A 16281-nucleotide genomic window follows, 5' to 3' on the forward strand; every position below is an offset into this window, starting at 1 on the left:
ATACGACATATAGTAGAATTTCAGTTAATACTCCCTATTTTTTTAAGCTTACTTTGCACTAAACAGGAAGGTACGTTGCCGTACGTCAGGTGTGAGCACAAGTAAAAGCATCCATTGATTTTCTATCATTAAGGTCGTTGGAGACTACCCCAGTTGTCTTTAGGTGAGAGGCGGGGACTGGACTGGACGAGCAGCCAATCACAGGGCACATATAGACAAACAATTATTCACACCTATGGCCAATTTAGAGTTGCCAATTAACCTAACATGCATTGGGAGGAAACCGGAACCATTGTCATGGATGAGTCGTGAGTATACACTTTGTACTTTAAAATGTGTTATCATAAGTGTGTGAGGCTTAAATGTACAGTAGATTCTGTTGCCGAAGTACCTGTACATTAAAGATTGCACCATACTCCACTTCCTACAATAAATGAAACATGTCTTATACATTTAAACATGCATGAATATCAGAAAGGAACGGAAAACAATTCATATCGAATCAGTTTATTTTGGTGCCTTTGATGCATCAAACTCTATATTTGTTCAATGTTGACATCTAGTGGTAATCAAAGGAGCTGCACTTTTGAGGACCTGGCCACCAGCATCCCTCTAGAAAGGAGTAGATGAAATGTACCGCTGGTGGTAAATGTCCATACAGTCCAATTGAAAGCGTTGTATGTACCAATATGTTTCACATGTTGACATGCCAGACGCGTTTGTCATGCAGTAGCTGGTGAGGCTGTCATTTCATGGCTGCCCCTCGTCCACGAAGCTGAGCTGGGTGGCTTGATCTTCCCACGGTGCCCCGCCCTGGGTTGCCATCATGCTGGAGGGCCGGAGAACAGGCTGGAAGTTGATCTGAGGAGGTGGGCGCACATAAAGGGGGGGTGTCAGGTATGTGTCGGAGTGGCAGAAAGGACGGTGCTGGTATTGGGAAGAGCTGCAGAATGTTGGCTCAACACTTGCTCCCGTTAAGTCCAGCAGAAGGGGTGTGCAGGTCGACGAGGAGGAGATGGACGGGATGGAGGACGAGGCGGAAAGTGGCATGAGTGCGTGCTCACGTGGAGAACTGTTAAGTGATGGCGGAGCTGAGCAATGGGACCCGACTGGAGGGTTACTGGAGGTGAGGATTTGAGAATGGGAACAGTGCAGTGGGCCGCTCTCTCCTACACGTGCGCTCCTGCAGCCTTCAAAAGCCTGCATGCTCAGTGGAGGAGATGATGGCTCGGGTACCAGGAGACGCTGAAGATGTTGGTCCTCTGCATGCTGGGTAAAAAGCAGTGGCGCCGGTGAGCAACTGTGCGATGAGATGCTGGGAGGTGGCGTCACGGCGCTGGGCATCAGCAGGGTGGAGGTGTTGTGGAAAAGTGGTTTGAGAAGTCGCGTCATTTCCTGAAGCTCGTGACGCACGGTGGTTACCTGGCGGGAGAGAACCTTCATCTGGTTCAAGGGTAGAGGTAAAGGCATTCGTTAAAATGAATCCACACGTTGTGGCAGTTAAAGTGCAGCAGTCTTACCTCGTGTTTGAGTTTGGAGATAGCCTGCATGGTGTCACGGTCATTGTGTTCCTCTGTGGGCAGATGAGCACACGAACGCATCACAGAAGATCGTGGACTGTTTTGAAAGGATGCTGGTGTGTGTGTGTTACCTGCTGTAGCAGAATCGGGGCTGGCGAGAAAACTCTGTGTGGAGCTGGGAGTGAAATCAAACTTTGTGGCAGAACCACTTTGATTTTCTGTTTCGATGCCGTCCACAATTCTGAATGTAAAAAAATGTGACAAATATAATTAGCACCAGGGCTAAATGAAATCCAGAAATGAATCAATTCTGGTCACACAAATTTTGGCGTGTTGGTAGGAATCTAGCTCATGCTGTAAATCAAGAACGTTGCCTTCCAGCTTCATCACGGTGGTCCGGTACGGTGACCACATCAGGACGGAAGCTGTGCCGATTGGCCTGATGATTTCACACTCCAGCCTTCCCTGATTTGTGGATCCTGAGATCCTGAGGTACTTGAACTCCTCCACCTTTGGCCAGACCTCCCAACCAATCCAAAGAGGGCAATTCAACCTTCTCCAGCTGAAAACCATGCCCTCAGATTTGGAAACACTGATTTCCACAGTGATGAGATCCTAAGACCCTCAACGCCGTGGCTGCACTTCCGACTTCTGCCCATAAAAATTCTGACCAGAATCGTGAGTAAAAGCAGCCTTGAACTGATTTTTTTCTCATTCTCGTTCCCTTTTCTGTCATTTCGCACTTACTGCAAATGACCATATCAATATTTATCATCTTCTCTCCTTTCTGACTGTAAATTGTACTCAAGTTACTCATTCCTTTTCTGCTACATGGCCAAGATGGTGGTGATTGAGGGAATTTAGGCTACATCACTATTATATCGCTCCACACTCACCCATTTGTGTTAAGTGTACTGTAACTTCCCGATCCTAATGGTGCAGTACTCAAAATGAGTGTAAGTACAGAAGTACACAAGTTGCAACAGCCAATGTTTCATGCAGCCTATCACAGCTGACTTTGGGGCATCCTTATAGGTTATGATCTTATTATCACATACTAGATAGATATATAGATAGATAGATAGACTCCCTTTATTGTCATTGCACAAAAACACAGTAGTGAAATTGCCAACGAAATGTCGTTGCCTGGCTCCCATATAATAACAGACACAAAAGAAGATAAGTAATAATAAATAATAATAATAATAATAATGTGGAGAATAAATCATGAGCTTATTATCACGTACTATTTAATCAAAAGACCATATTTGTCAAACTCAGGCGGGGGAATACTTTCTACCAGTCTTCGTTCGTTCTTGCAGTTGATGAGCCATTCAGAAAAAAGCTTGAGGTCGGCCTTGGTTTTCCGACTTGTATTTGCATTTTTAGTTTTTTCGATCATTTCAAGAGTGTCCTCCTCATTAATGGTGATAAAACGTTCCATTTTTAATATTCTGTTTGCTATTTTCTTTCGCTGTTCTCTGATTGGTTGTTTCACGGGCAGCGCGCCCTGAGAGGACAGCTACGGGGGCTGATACTGGACATGGTTAAACTCTATATTTTATCAGTATCACTGCCCTGGGCTTTGACACAGTATCATTTCGGCCTTTTCCCGTATCATTAATGGGCAGTTTCTAGAGTACAGTACAGAGGCCAATAAATACTGTAGTATGTGATAATGATTAGTACGAGTACTCCCACTAACTCAAGAGATCAATGACTGTTTTCATACCGAGGACTGAGCTCTGGCTGCAGGCAGCTGAAGCTCACCACGGGGATCTGCAGGCTGGTGGGCCGGGTGTGGTCGCTCACCAGTCTGAAAGGTCTTGGTGGGAGCAGAGGGGAGCGTAGAGGGGATCGTAGGGGTGAGCGCAAACCTCGCCCAAATCTACCCAAGGGAGCAATCTTTGGGATTGGTGAACGTTCCCCCTCTGAATTTGACCCTTCCTCATCCTCCTTGATGGAAGGAAGCTTCTTCACCAGTCCTCCGTTGCTCTCGTAGTCAGCCTAAAATGGGAAAGTTGTGGCAGACTTTAGACTATTATAACTCTGACAAGATGGAATATCTGCAACAGTTGCCATTCAAGAGTTGCAGTGGAGCAGAGCTTCATTCACTTCATCATCTCTGCAAGGAGTGTGCTCATTAAGAAACAGCAGCACCATTCACTTCTATGTAAAGTCTGAGGGAGGAATGTGTCTTTTTGCATCATCCCTTCCTCTGCTCTTTTTCTCAGCTTACACCATCGCCCCCCCCCCCCCCCCCACTCCCCAATTTCTTTCTTCTCCATCCAGTCTTTAGCTCACGTGCGAGCAAGACTGGTATTTTTAGATCACAGAGGTTTAAATTTAGCTGAGGATTTTGCTCCGGGGGAAGGGAGCGGAGTGGGGAATGTTTGGGATGTGTGTGCGCTGCACGTGCCATGACAGGGCTGTTAAGCAAATAAGCGTCTCTCGGCATGTGTCAGAGCCAATATGCTTATGGTGTGTTGGCGTGTACAAGTGGGACTTTGCCTATGCGGTTTTTGCTGTTCACGTATTCTGAGTTGTTTTTATTTGCCCAGTAGCAGGTTATCAGGCACTTGTGTTCAATTCGTGGATACTGAGTCACCAATGTTGCTTTGTTTGGTTACTCGATTCCGCAGAATGGACGGGACAAACAGGACAAACTGATGATAAGCAAGATAGTGTTGGAAAAGTGTGGCAAAACCGAATCGTACATAAATAAGGATTTAACTCTATGCCACATGTCTGCAGTGCCCAAGATGGTCTACAGTTTCCCTTCCCCTGCAGCCTCCTTTCATCCTGATGTTTCGGCGCCTCGGCTGCATGTGAGTTGTATTCTATTTTTATCCAGGCAGGGGTGACCCCACCTCTCCCCCACCCGTCTGACAGCACTATTTTTAGCCCCACGGTGTGGAGAAAACACTCCTGCAAGTCTAAAGACATTACTGCACGTGTAAAACTTGTTGGCAGTCATTTCAGACGACAAGCAGTCACCAAGTAAAGTGTCCATGCAACAGCTGAGATCCGCTCGTAAACATCTGGCATGGGAACCAACCGTGTTTAGCTCCCATCCTTAACCACTGGCTGCATCTTACGAAGGAGCCTCCTTTCTTTCCCCGGTCCAGATGGCTAATCACTTTCAAAGTACAACGCCATTGCTCCACAACGGTGCAACATGTTGGGTGAAAGAGTTTGTGGAGCAGCTGGGACTAATCTTCAAAAACAGATGGATTCAGCTCATGGCGCTTAGCCTGAATTTTATGTCAGGCATTTAAAACAAGGGATTGTTTCTTGCCGGTATGAATAACTGATGACATGATATTTTTCTTTGGTCATTCATGTGTGTGCAAAAAAAACATTGTTGGCAATTAAAAGGCATTGATGATAAGGATGTCCAATGATATCAGAATTGTTTTTACATCAAGCATCAGGTGATACATGACATTAGTTTGAGGGGAGAGCTGCTGCCAATATCGATGTTGGTGGATATCGGTAATTAAGTGCTGCACAATATCGCCAACATTGAGGCTGATAAGATGCCTACAAACACTTAACGAAAGCAACTGGACAACACGACTCTTCAGTTCTTTCATTTTCCATTTTTCGTGGATTATCAGGATCTGGAGGACTGCGTCAGATGAATGCCTTGGCAGAGTACCTCATCTTGACGAAGGAACAGGGCCTAGACTGTCTGGCTTTCTGGCCTGCTTTGGGTTACAATCAGAGGAAATGAGGTATAGGACTCTTTCACTGGATGCTGCACTTGATTCTTGCATCCAGGGACAGATGCAGTACATGCCAGAAGGACATGCCATCTGGCTGGGGAACATCTTGGGAACCCCCAGGGGATCTGCTGGGTCTGTGTGTACGCCCTTAATGTACCGTAGTCTGGTTAATATATGGACTCATACTATTGCTGTACCTCCATGCTGTGTCCTTCCCGGAGATTATACGTTAGGTCATGTTGGATCTCGGAAAGGAACTTCTGGGCGTAGTCGGGGTACAGGCAGAGAACCTCACGGAGGCCTTTGAGGCTGATGTACTGCAGGTCACAGTAGGTCAGAGCCTTCACGCAGGCATTGGTCTTAATCACTTCCTCCTGCGTCAGACAGTCCGAGCCAATCAGGTCACCTCGGCCTGGAATGTGAGGGAAATACTTGATGAAAAGTTGAATAGTTAACACCCCCCCCCCATGAGTGAGCCCACTAGAGAAAGGGATGAACCAGTGTGTGTGCTAATGTGTGTTTGTTGCATTATGTTGTGAATATAAATGTGTACACACACTCATGCCAAGATGTTAATTAGGCCCTCTGCAAGCACAGCTCACTTAATCAGTTCCACCAAGCTAATTCAACCTGTGTTGCCATTTAGCTAACGTGTATACAAAAGCTTGCAGACTGGTGGGAGAACAAGTGTTGTTGGTTTTCTGGAGCATTCATGATGTTGTACATTATTTGTAATTGGTGGGTGCTTACGCTTTCTCTAACTTCTTCCTGGTCACTTATAGGCACAGGAAACAATGCTGGGGGTAGTGGGGGGGTTGTGTCTATCTATGAAAGTGTTGAGTTTTTGTGACCCACAGTATGCATTAGTGGAGGTCTGTGGTGTTCTACTGTAGTGCTGTCCATGGTTCTGAACTTCAAGTGCTGGTTGTTTTGATTATCACATGAAGCAAAACGGGGCTGCGCGGCAATCGAGATCTCACAGCTAGGAGACCCGAGTCCAATCCCACCCTTGGCCAGTTCTGTGTGGAGTTTGCATGTTCTCCCCGTGCATGTGTGGGTTTTCTCCGGCTACTCCGGTTTCCTCCCACATTCCAAAAACATGCTAGGTTAATTGGCCACTCCAAATTGTCCATAGGTATGAATGTGAGTGTGAATGGTTGTTTGTCTATATGTGCCCTGCGATTGGCTGGCGACCAGTCCAGGGTGTACCCCGCCTCTTGCCCAAAGACAGCTAGGCTCCAGCAACCCCCGCGACCCTCGTGAGGATAAGCAATAGAAAATGAATGAAGCAAAACTCTTGCTTTAATGTCTTACCCAGAATGGCAAGCACAGTGTTGTCCTTCAGTACCTCCATGGAGCCAGAGCACACAAAGTAGATGGCCTGTAGGGCATCGCCCTGACGGATAAGGAACTCCCCGGGGGCACAGAAGGATGTCTTGATGATTAGCGAGAGGGAGCGTAGGCATCCCCTGCTGGCCGACTCAAAGAGCGGCAGCTGTAGCAGCTCTTTGTTCAGGTGCATGGCTATGTCGGCCCTCAGCTCGTCCGGGAAGTCCTTCAGCAGCTGGGGAATGGATGAAAATAAAAATAAATTAACTTCAGTAATCTATTGTTTATCGTGGTTAATTGGGTCCAGACCCGAATTTCTGCAAAGTAGGATTCCTTTATTTATAAAAATCCCATTTTCATAGGTGGAGCATAGGGAGTTCCTATCTGTTCTGTACAGTACTTCCTGGGGGGAATCTCATCAAATAAACATTTGGTGATCATATTCTCACATCTTTGAATGTGTCTTCTGAATGCCTTATATTTGTTTAAAATACAAATATTCATTCAGGCATTTTTATACTTGAAAGTGCTTATGTTCTGAAATATGCATTTTTAAAAACTAATAATAAGCCGTATTCAACCAAAACACAGTGATTATTTACTAATTAAATATTTTTGAAAACCTGTGCTAGTGTAAAGCCGCAAAAAGTGAAGCAGTGACTTTCGAAGTACCAATTACATCTAAATAGAATTCTCATCACCAGAATAATAAGCAGATGATGAACATAATCATGTTCTGTACTAATTATTCTGTTTGGGGTCAAACGGAAGATGGAGCCTATCATAGCTGACTTAGGTTGAGAGGCTGACTTCCATCAGTCTAACACACAATATTGTTCATTGGTCTCAGGTGATTAGATTTCACACATCATGCAATGACTGCATTTACTACCTCACTGACGTCGATACCGTTGTTGACAGACCAGGTTGTCTGGAAACACTCCATCATACGCTGCTCAAGCGCTTTAGGCAGTCGGTGCACCCGAATGAAGTCTTTCAGATCCTTGGTGCGGGTGTGGTAAAGTGAGCGACGTGAGTACATCCTCTGGATGATGGCGGTCACGTTACCGAACACCACGGCATGCATTAACGCTACAGAAGAGACAGAAGTGAAAATGAAAACCACGACAGCTGTCAAAAATGTCTGCCCAGCATGATGTTTTGCACACCTCCGATTAGCATGGTGCAGATGGAGAAGATCTTCTCGGAGTCCGTGTTGGCCGAAACATTACCGAAGCCCACACTGGTCAGGCTGCTCAGAGCAAAGTACAGTGACGTGACATAGGAACTCCGCATGGATGGACCACCGCTCAAGGACATCCCCGTGCCACCGGGCGACCTTGCACGGGATCTGTTGCCGTTCCATTGGGCCGCACCAAGCATTCCCGCCTCGTTCATCGTTTCCAGGCCTGAGCTGTTCCACTGGCTGGAATTGATCAGTTCTGGTGACATGGTTCCTTGGGGCGAATCGGAGACCCCCAGTAGAGAGGTCAGTGGTGCCAGGAAGTATGGTGTACCCAAACGTTTAGCAAGCTCATGAAGCCAGCCTGTTGGGGTGTAAAGGGAGGTTAGTTTAGAAAAATCTGTTCATGGTGGATTATCTGTCCACCCATCAACAAACTGGAGTGTGATTACTTCCTATCTTGTTCCTAGTGGAAGAGTTGATTCACAGGTTCGTAATCAGGACTTTTTACTTTTTACTAGGGGGTGCCGCCAAACAATTGTGTGGTATGGGTTAGCTATTTTGCTCATTTCAAGCCTGGGAAATACAAGGTAACTGAAGGGTAAATTGTTTGGCGCAGTGCTTTAGCTGACCTTCAGTATTATTAGCTATGAGTTAACCAGGCAGAAAGGGCAGAGCCATTGTGTCTTTTGAACACATTATGATGAAATAATTGAAATCTTGCTTCTGTTGGTACTTTCTTGGCTGCCGCACATGTGACCAAGAATAACAGCACCACCAGCATCTCACAGCATTGTTTTTATTAGCAGTGAGCACAGTGGGAGGTGAGACGGATCACCATAATTACACTTGTTCTCTCACAAATGGAGCACACTCGCCAGTCTTCTTCACGCTCTACGGATGAAATGATGCGCCACTTGGTTTGGTTTTGGTTTGGTTGTCGTTTTTTTTCTTAATTTCGGTTTCATTTGATCCACAGCGCTTCTTGACTGGGCGGGGTTATGAGGCGCAGCTGCGGCCAATTTCCCATCAGCACCTTTCTGTAGGACCGCAGCTGCTGCAAGGAGATGTCAGATTGTTGCTCTGCATGTGCTTATCAGCTCCATTCAGCTTATTGCAAAGTTTTTGTCTACATTTTTGTGTAATTTATATGTTTTTGTCCGGAAAACATCCTGCATCTTGTATCTTTACCCAGGTCTATTTCCTTTTGCATCTTTGCGTGTGTCATTTATTTACTTACTTACTTGCTTTAGCAAATATTTTTGTGTTGTTTTTTTTCTTGCTCATGAAAAAAACAGACATGGGTCTGCACTGCACACCGTCGTGTAACACTTAGACCTATATTTAGATGCATGTAGCGTGGCTTCCTTGCCAGTATTGATTATGCTGTCATGCACAAGGCTCCCAGATGATGAAACGCATCACTTTGCTTATCTTCCAGCTATTCATTCCTTGCTAGTTTGGTGCTTGCAAAAACACCTTGCTCAGAATTTGTGGTGTTTATGGAATAGAAGGCAAATTGATTTTTTCAAGATTTACATGCAGTGCTGCCCCTGGCCAAATTGTGGTCCTGAGGAGCATTTTTTATTTGGGATTTTAGTGTGAAATAATAACATAATTGGGGCTGCACGGCGGTCATGTGGTTAGCGCGCAGACCTCAAAGCTAGGAGACCCGGGTTCAATTCCACCCTCGGCCATCTCTGTGTGGAGTTTGCATGTTCTCCCCGTGCATGCGTGGGTTTTCTCCGGGTACTCCGGTTTCCTCCCACATTCCAAAAACAGGCTCCAAATTGTCCATAGGTATGAACGTGAGTGTGAATGGTTGTTTGTCTATATGTGCCCCGCCTCTCGCCCAAAGACAGCTGGGATAGGCTCCGGCACCCCCCACAAGCCTCGTGAGGATAAGCAGTAGAAAATGAATGAATGAATGAATAATAGGATAATTTAAAAAACACGGTTCAGGGCTGGGATTGAACCTGCACCTTAAATGGCAGCAGCTGACAGGTCGCCTCTCTTTTTTTACTAGGATACTACACATTGAAGAGCTCTATTTGCATATTAGTGAACATTTACATTAAATCCATAGTCCTGCTGCTCTTCCTCCATCTATTAACAAACCTATGTCCCAAGAGGTGGGGCTGTTGCTTTCAATTTCGCTGCGGCCAATGAAGTACCAGACGCATGCCATCCAGTGGGCCAACAAGGCAAAGGTGGACATGAGCAGGGTGAGCACCACAGCGCTGTACTGGGAGTAGCGGTCCAGCTTCTGCAGGAGTCGTAAAAGGCGTAGGAGACGCACCGTTTTCAGCAGGTGCACCCCGAAGTTCTGCGTGATGGACGTAGAAATGGGTGTTGAAAAGCGTGCGTTTGCATGCATCTGTTTCTTGCTGTGTGCTGGACTCACCACACTGATGTTGAAAGCATATAGCAGGTCAAACGGCAAGGCGGCAATCAGATCCACAAAAAGCCAGGATGTGACGTAATGAATGCAAATTGAACGGGCGTCATACACAACCTGACCAGAAGTGCTCACGTAGGTGGTTCGAAAATTCAGCACGATATCTGACCCAGAGAAAAACGGGATACTTTCAGCATCACAGAGAAACACTGAGGCAAGTGTAGCAGCAGCCTCACCAATCATAAAGAGAATCTCCACCAAGATGTCGCTAACACTGGGCGGGCTTCGTGCTGCTGACCCACCGTCCTCTCGCACCTCCACCGCTGTGAAGCAGACATTGTAGGGAACCGTGACGGCTACGTAGAAGGTCGCCAGCAAGATCAGCCAATCCCAGCCGGCCTTAAATGCGCCGTAGTGGAGGAGGATGAAGCGGGACTTCTGGATGTCTGCCACCTTGTACTCTGGTACTGGATTAGCGTTGGCTCCCAGAACACTCTTGTTATGAAACAGGCAGAAGCGAGCATACAGATCAGTGAAGGAGCCGCTTACGAAAACACAGCAGTACTTTCCAAGCGGGGACTTCTGACTGAGCACAGCACCACAGCAGTTCTCACATTGTTGATCTTCAGCTTGCTCTTGGTCTTGTCCTGTTTCTGAAGATGTCCAGAGAGCTGATAGAGGACGGCTCGACTGCGGCGGCGCTCCACGTTGAAGCCTGCAGGGCGACTGATCTGGTGCACCTCCAGCCCCGTTTCCTCATCTGAAATGAGGAGGATTGTCAGTTGTGTCGGAGCTGTGCATGCTGGGCCTTTTCACCAGGTTTATTGTTAAACTTCGAGCTGCTTCTTATCGACTTTCTTACCGATATTCAATATTGTTTGCACTTTCTTACAGATACCCTCTAAGTAATGAACACTTTATTCTTCTTCTTCTGGATGAAAAAGCGGCAAAACGCTGAGTGTGACTTCAAGTGATTACCGTATTTTCCGGACTATAAGTCACACTTTTTTTCATAGGTTGGCTGTTCCTGCGACTTATACTCCAGAGCAACTTATACATGAAAAAACTGGACAAAAACACTATTGTGTTAGCATATCTTACACCTATTCAGCCTGTTCTCCATTATTTTATTGTTAGAACTTGCCTTCCAAGAGGATGAAATGTCGGCTTTGGTCAAGTACTTCGTAAAATAAATTATCTGCAAACAATTCGACTTATACTCCAGTGCGACTTATGTATGTTTTTTTCTACCTAATTATGCATTTTTGGCATTGTGCGACTTATACTCCGGAGCGACTTATAGTCCATAAAATCCGGTATACTAGATATAAATACGTTATCAGTTATGGTATCAGCTTGGGAAAAAAGTGCATTCCTAATAGTTACAATTGGAAAGCAAAACTCCTTGCACACCGATGCCAAAAACCGATACCATATGATCCGATAATTCCCAGCGAATGATCTTACCTGTGTCAGATTCATTGCCATGTTCCATGCCCTTGTTTTCTGTGATGTCCTTGTGCGAGACCAGGAACAGAACCACCTCACTCTTCTCATTTTTAATGGGCACAATGTCCAGCAGACACCAAAACTTTGAGCCTGCACAAAGAAAAGTACTCGGAGGAGTCACTATGCTGGGTGGAGCCCATCATCTCATACAGCAACAGCTCTCACCGCTTTTCTTATACAGGATGATTTCAGTCTTGAACTCCCGCCGCTCATCCAGAGCTCTCTGCATCTGCGAGGTGAGGCGGTCGCTGGTCTCGCCACCGTACAGGAAGTAACATGTGCAGCTCTTCTGCATCAGCTCGCCTCGGGCAAAGCCGGTCAATTCGCAGAAGCCATCGGAGCAGTAGACGATTGGGTAGAGTGTTTGGACCTGGGCATTCCCCAGTACAAAGTTGCTGTCTGGAGAAGGGGGGTTGGTACCATTATGAAGACCAGTAGAAGGGGTTTTCTAATGAGTTTCTGCAATTGCATAAATCACTATTGTCATCTGAATGTGTTGTTGCTGTGGAGCCCAGAAATAGGCTCAGCAGTTGTTTTTGTTTGGTCAGCATGTGCTTGGTAGTGAATTCAAACAGCATCCACAGTGCACTTTCATTAAGATGTTGTAATGTAAAGAACGCTTCATTAAAATGTATTGCACAGCTCTCCTCGTTTGGCCTGAGGATTGAGGAGTGATTGTGCTCCCTTTGAAAAGTCTTCCTCTGGGAGAATTTAACGTGCCTTCGCGCTTATGCCACTCTATTGTTCCCTCCAAATTATCTTTTGCTCATCCACTGCAACTCTGCAGCCTCTCTATTTACCGAGTCACTCCAATAACCTTCATGCAGAGCTCACTCAAATTGCATGAGTAGCATAACGTAGCTGTGTTTGGTTTATAAAACACCGCTTGGATCACCTTTGAAGCAATTCAGAATCGAGTTCATTGAGTAAGGCTCCATGAATGGACTCACTGGCAATATTCCAGATTATTCATGAGAGGAAAATGTGCATGTTAGCATGATGAAATGGCGGCAAGTTATGGGGACAGTTGTGCATAATTCATTGTGAGGCAGAGTGAGCTGTAACGGGTGACCGTGGAGCTACGATGTTAATTCCAACGAGATCATTAAAGTCCATATACGAGCGAATGTGGAGCGAGGAGATTGTTGGCTTTGAACGCTGCAGGCTTCACTGCAGTGATTGAATGAGAGGATAGAAAGAGGGAAAAGACATCGGGGTGTGAATAAAATGGCAATAAAGCTCATGTAAATGCGCTGACCAGACTTTATTTTGACAAGAGGAACAAAGTGGGCCTTGGTGCCTGTCCTGGCAGATATTACGTATTAAATCCAACTATTTTGCACAAGAGAATCTCACTTCAATGGGCATCCATAATGCATTTGTACCTATCTCTATGCTTTTCTCAGAGGAAATGACCTCAGTGATTGCACTGAATCGAACGTGAATGGAGCCGAACAGCTTCCCTCTATTAGACCTCACAGTAGCATTCGACACACTAATACAGCCATTCATTAGCATTACTGCATTAAAATGGTTTCACTTCTTTTTGTCAGATCGCCTGCAGTTTGTAGTTTTGCAGTTCCATTAGTAATAAAGAATCCAGACACATGAAAGTCAGTCGTGGCATCCCACAGAGCTCTGTGCTAGGACCTGTAATGTTCAGCCTTTACACTTACTTGCTTCTTCTAGAATTTTTTTAGAGGTAAAATGGCAGGTAGAGCCTTTAGTTATCATAGTTATCTCCTCTGTTGTGGAACCATCTCCCCGAATCAGACACCATCTCTGTATTTAAAAGTAAACACAGAAGCACCCTTTTTGCTAAATTATATAGTTAGAACTGACCCGATACGTCGCAGAGACATCCCTCTATGTTCCTTGGACTAAGATACAGACTCTCCTGTTATTTGGCTTCATCTACAAAATATCCCTCTACTCTATTTTTCTATCTCAATCCAACCAGTCACGACAGACGACCACCCCACAGACCCTGGGTTCTGTTCAAGGTTTCTTTCCCAGAGGGAGTTTTTCCTTGCCTCCATTACCAAGTGCTTGCTCATGTGGGCTTTCAGTTGGTTTTCTGTGTGTAAAGTGCCATGAGATGACTGTTGTTGGGATTTGGCAAGATTTATATATAAATCTCGCCCAATTTGTTTGTTTGTTTGTCTATATGATGCCCTGTGATTGGCTGGCGACCAGTCCAGGGTGTACCCCGCCTCTCACCCGAAGACAGCTGGGATAGGCTCCAGCACCCCCCGTGACCCTCGTGAGGATAAGCAATAGAAAATGAATGAATTGATAAATCGATTGTATCGAATAATGCCGAACACAGGATACTGTTGCAGCCATAAACCAGGCTTAAAAATCAGCTCTGAACCCGCAGAGCCATTTCCTGTTCGCCGCCACTCAGCTCCCCGAGCACTTCAACACAATTACAATACACAAAAGCACAATAACGTGAACATAATAGCAATGCCCTTAAGGGTCATTACATTAGGGGTGCTATTTTACATCTAGAGAGCTCTAATAATGGTTAAAAAACATTTTCATGGGACTGTTTTTTTCTCTGTTATCATATCAATCATTGTCCCCTAGCTTTCAATCAGGTCTGTAATTTGTAATTTGGCAAAATAAGCAACCCATGATATCCATGATGTATGATGTCTTTGAATGAGATAGAATGAGAAGTGCTTAGTCAGCTGACACATGCACAGATGAGCGCTAAGAGATGACAGATTATTTGTTTGCCATTTCAAACTCCTTCACTGCAAAGTGCACTTTCAGTATGAATCATCCTCAAACCTCCCTTCTGTCACACATTTACTTTACGCCTTTAGTGCAGCGCATTCACTGACTGTGTTTGTTGCACATAATTTGATCTGTCAGATATTTTTACCGCCATTGCTTATTATGGCAAACGCAGACAGCAAATATTTATTACGCTGTGTTTTGTTGTTGTTGGAAGTCATTATTGAGGCAACTAATACTAAACCTTTCCATGTCAATTTTTGCACCTTTTCAGTGAAACAAATTTTGGCTGAAGACAAATACGACCACACACTTCCTGGGTCAGCCAGCGTCGTTAAAATTGTGCTTTTACTTCTAAACCAGCCAAGGTTGGGAGCTGCACAGCAATCATGAATAAAAAGCTCAAGAAGAACATCAGTCCAAACATTGTTTTCTGGCTCCAAAGTGCTCCGACTGTCATCATTCAGTGCTTGAATCATTGGTGGTTCCGATGTAGAGGGGCCTCCTTAATGTATCGTCATGTTCTGAGACGATGAAGGCCTACAGTGATGCTGCGAGGAGAGGAAGTTGTCACGTGCACTGATAAAGTGCATGAAATTTGTGCTGGAACTTGACGGCATTTCCAGTGCATCCCTCTTCCACACATTTTTCCTGTTAGTTTGCACCTTCAGGGCTGTGTTATGCAACAAAAGTTCATTTGTGAATTAATAGTAATCTCAGTGAGTTTTACACATTTGTAGTAGAAGGACTGGAGGCTTAGAGCGACTGTTTTCTCTGCCAATTTTTCCGCATCAGGCAGTTTTCAAATGGGATTTCATATCTTGGTGTTAATGCTGTGTTGAACATATCCGCACCTGAACACCAGATGGGCCCTGCGTGTCAAACATATAGTATATTTCTGCTACCACATATATATTCCCAGGGAATATTCACAGGCAACGGGACTCACATCGGAGAATATTTCAATCAGTCTGCAGAAAACCGCAAAAAAACCCTGAAACTCTGCCTTTGCTGAGTGATTGATTTCCCCCTAGTTGCATACATTTGGCACAACCCCACCTTGTGCATGTGATGCTTCATTAATACACTGCCTCGCTGTGTTAATGAGCTATGCACAGTGCGTTAAAATGTACTGAAACATTCATTTTTCTGAGTTTACCTGTACATGCAGTGGCATGCATTTGCATCATTTTATCTTGGAACAAGCTGCTGTTGTTGCTCATTAATCCTTAGCGTGTGTGTGTGTGTGTGTGTGTGTGTCTGTGAGTGTGTTATCATTCATCAGAATTCATTCACCAAACACATTTGCATGACATGCATAAGCACAGTCCTGATGTCCTCAATCACTGGTCGTGTAATTAAGGTGATAAGAATGAATTTGCGCAGCTGAAATTTAAAGGAGAGATAAGGAGTCATTCACAGATACTCACGGGTCCCATCGAATCGAGTAGCGATGGTATCCAAGAAGGTGTTCTGAGGTGCGATCAGACCCCGCATCACGGGCATCCGGGACCGGGTCGAGCCGCGTCTCTCCCGGCGCTCCGAGCCATTGCTGTCGCCGGCGGTGGTCACGAAGCCCGGGAGAAACCTGGACGTGGTACCCGGCGCTCCTCCTAGCCCCTGGAGGAGGGCGCCGAGCCGCGAGACCCGGGACTCCACGGTCCAAATGTGAGCAGGTGATCCCGGCTGAAAGGAGCACAGAGGCGCCCGCGGAGGACGGAGGGGAGAGGATGGAAGCGTGGAGGGACCACAGCGAGGATGGTCACATTTACGCACGGGTGGTCTGCACCGCAATCCCGCTCCTCCTCCTCCCTTTCCTCCCCTGCCCCCTGTCCTTCTCTCCTCTTAATAGTTTCCCTAAAATATTCA

General features: G+C 45.7%; 1 protein-coding gene across 3 annotated transcripts; it reads right to left on the reverse strand.

The window, feature by feature from the left end:
* Positions 1-491: 491 nt before the first annotated feature.
* LOC131104334 (voltage-gated inwardly rectifying potassium channel KCNH3-like) lies at positions 492-16207 on the reverse strand. 3 transcript variants are annotated; one of them, XM_058051394.2, is made up of 15 exons: positions 15843-16207; positions 11833-12066; positions 11626-11757; positions 10773-10918; positions 10395-10653; positions 9879-10322; positions 7747-8124; positions 7470-7669; positions 6563-6812; positions 5446-5660; positions 3253-3527; positions 1652-1761; positions 1521-1573; positions 1237-1443; positions 492-861 (listed from the first exon to the last, which is right to left on the reverse strand). In XM_058051394.2, the coding sequence occupies exons 1-15, from the start codon at positions 15916-15918 to the stop codon at positions 751-753; spliced, it is 3090 nt and encodes a 1029-aa protein (XP_057907377.2). In that variant the 5' UTR covers positions 15919-16207; the 3' UTR covers positions 492-750. The 3 variants fall into 3 exon arrangements, with proteins under 3 accessions (XP_057907377.2, XP_057907376.2, XP_057907375.2); XM_058051393.2 differs by having other exon boundaries at positions 492-1443; positions 9879-10086; positions 10165-10322; positions 15843-16199; XM_058051392.2 differs by having other exon boundaries at positions 492-1443; positions 15843-16202.
* Positions 16208-16281: the final 74 nt, after the last annotated feature.

This window comes from Doryrhamphus excisus, linkage group LG15 (assembly GCF_037039965.1).
Source record: "Doryrhamphus excisus strain RoL-2023G ecotype Guam linkage group LG15, RoL_Dexc_Guam_v1.1, whole genome shotgun sequence".
Taxonomy (NCBI): domain Eukaryota; kingdom Metazoa; phylum Chordata; class Actinopteri; order Syngnathiformes; family Syngnathidae; genus Doryrhamphus; species Doryrhamphus excisus.

Coding starts and splice junctions, on each gene's coding strand:
- LOC131104334 (XM_058051392.2), bottom strand. CDS start 15,918: ATGCCCGTGATGCGGGGTCTGATCGCACCTCAGAACACCTTCTTGGAT. Junction 12,067..15,842: donor TACTCGATTCGATGGGACCC/GTGAGTATCTGT, acceptor CCCCTTCTCCAG/ACAGCAACTTTGTACTGGGG. Junction 1,762..3,252: donor CAGCCAGAGCTCAGTCCTCG/GTATGAAAACAG, acceptor TTTTACATTCAG/AATTGTGGACGGCATCGAAA.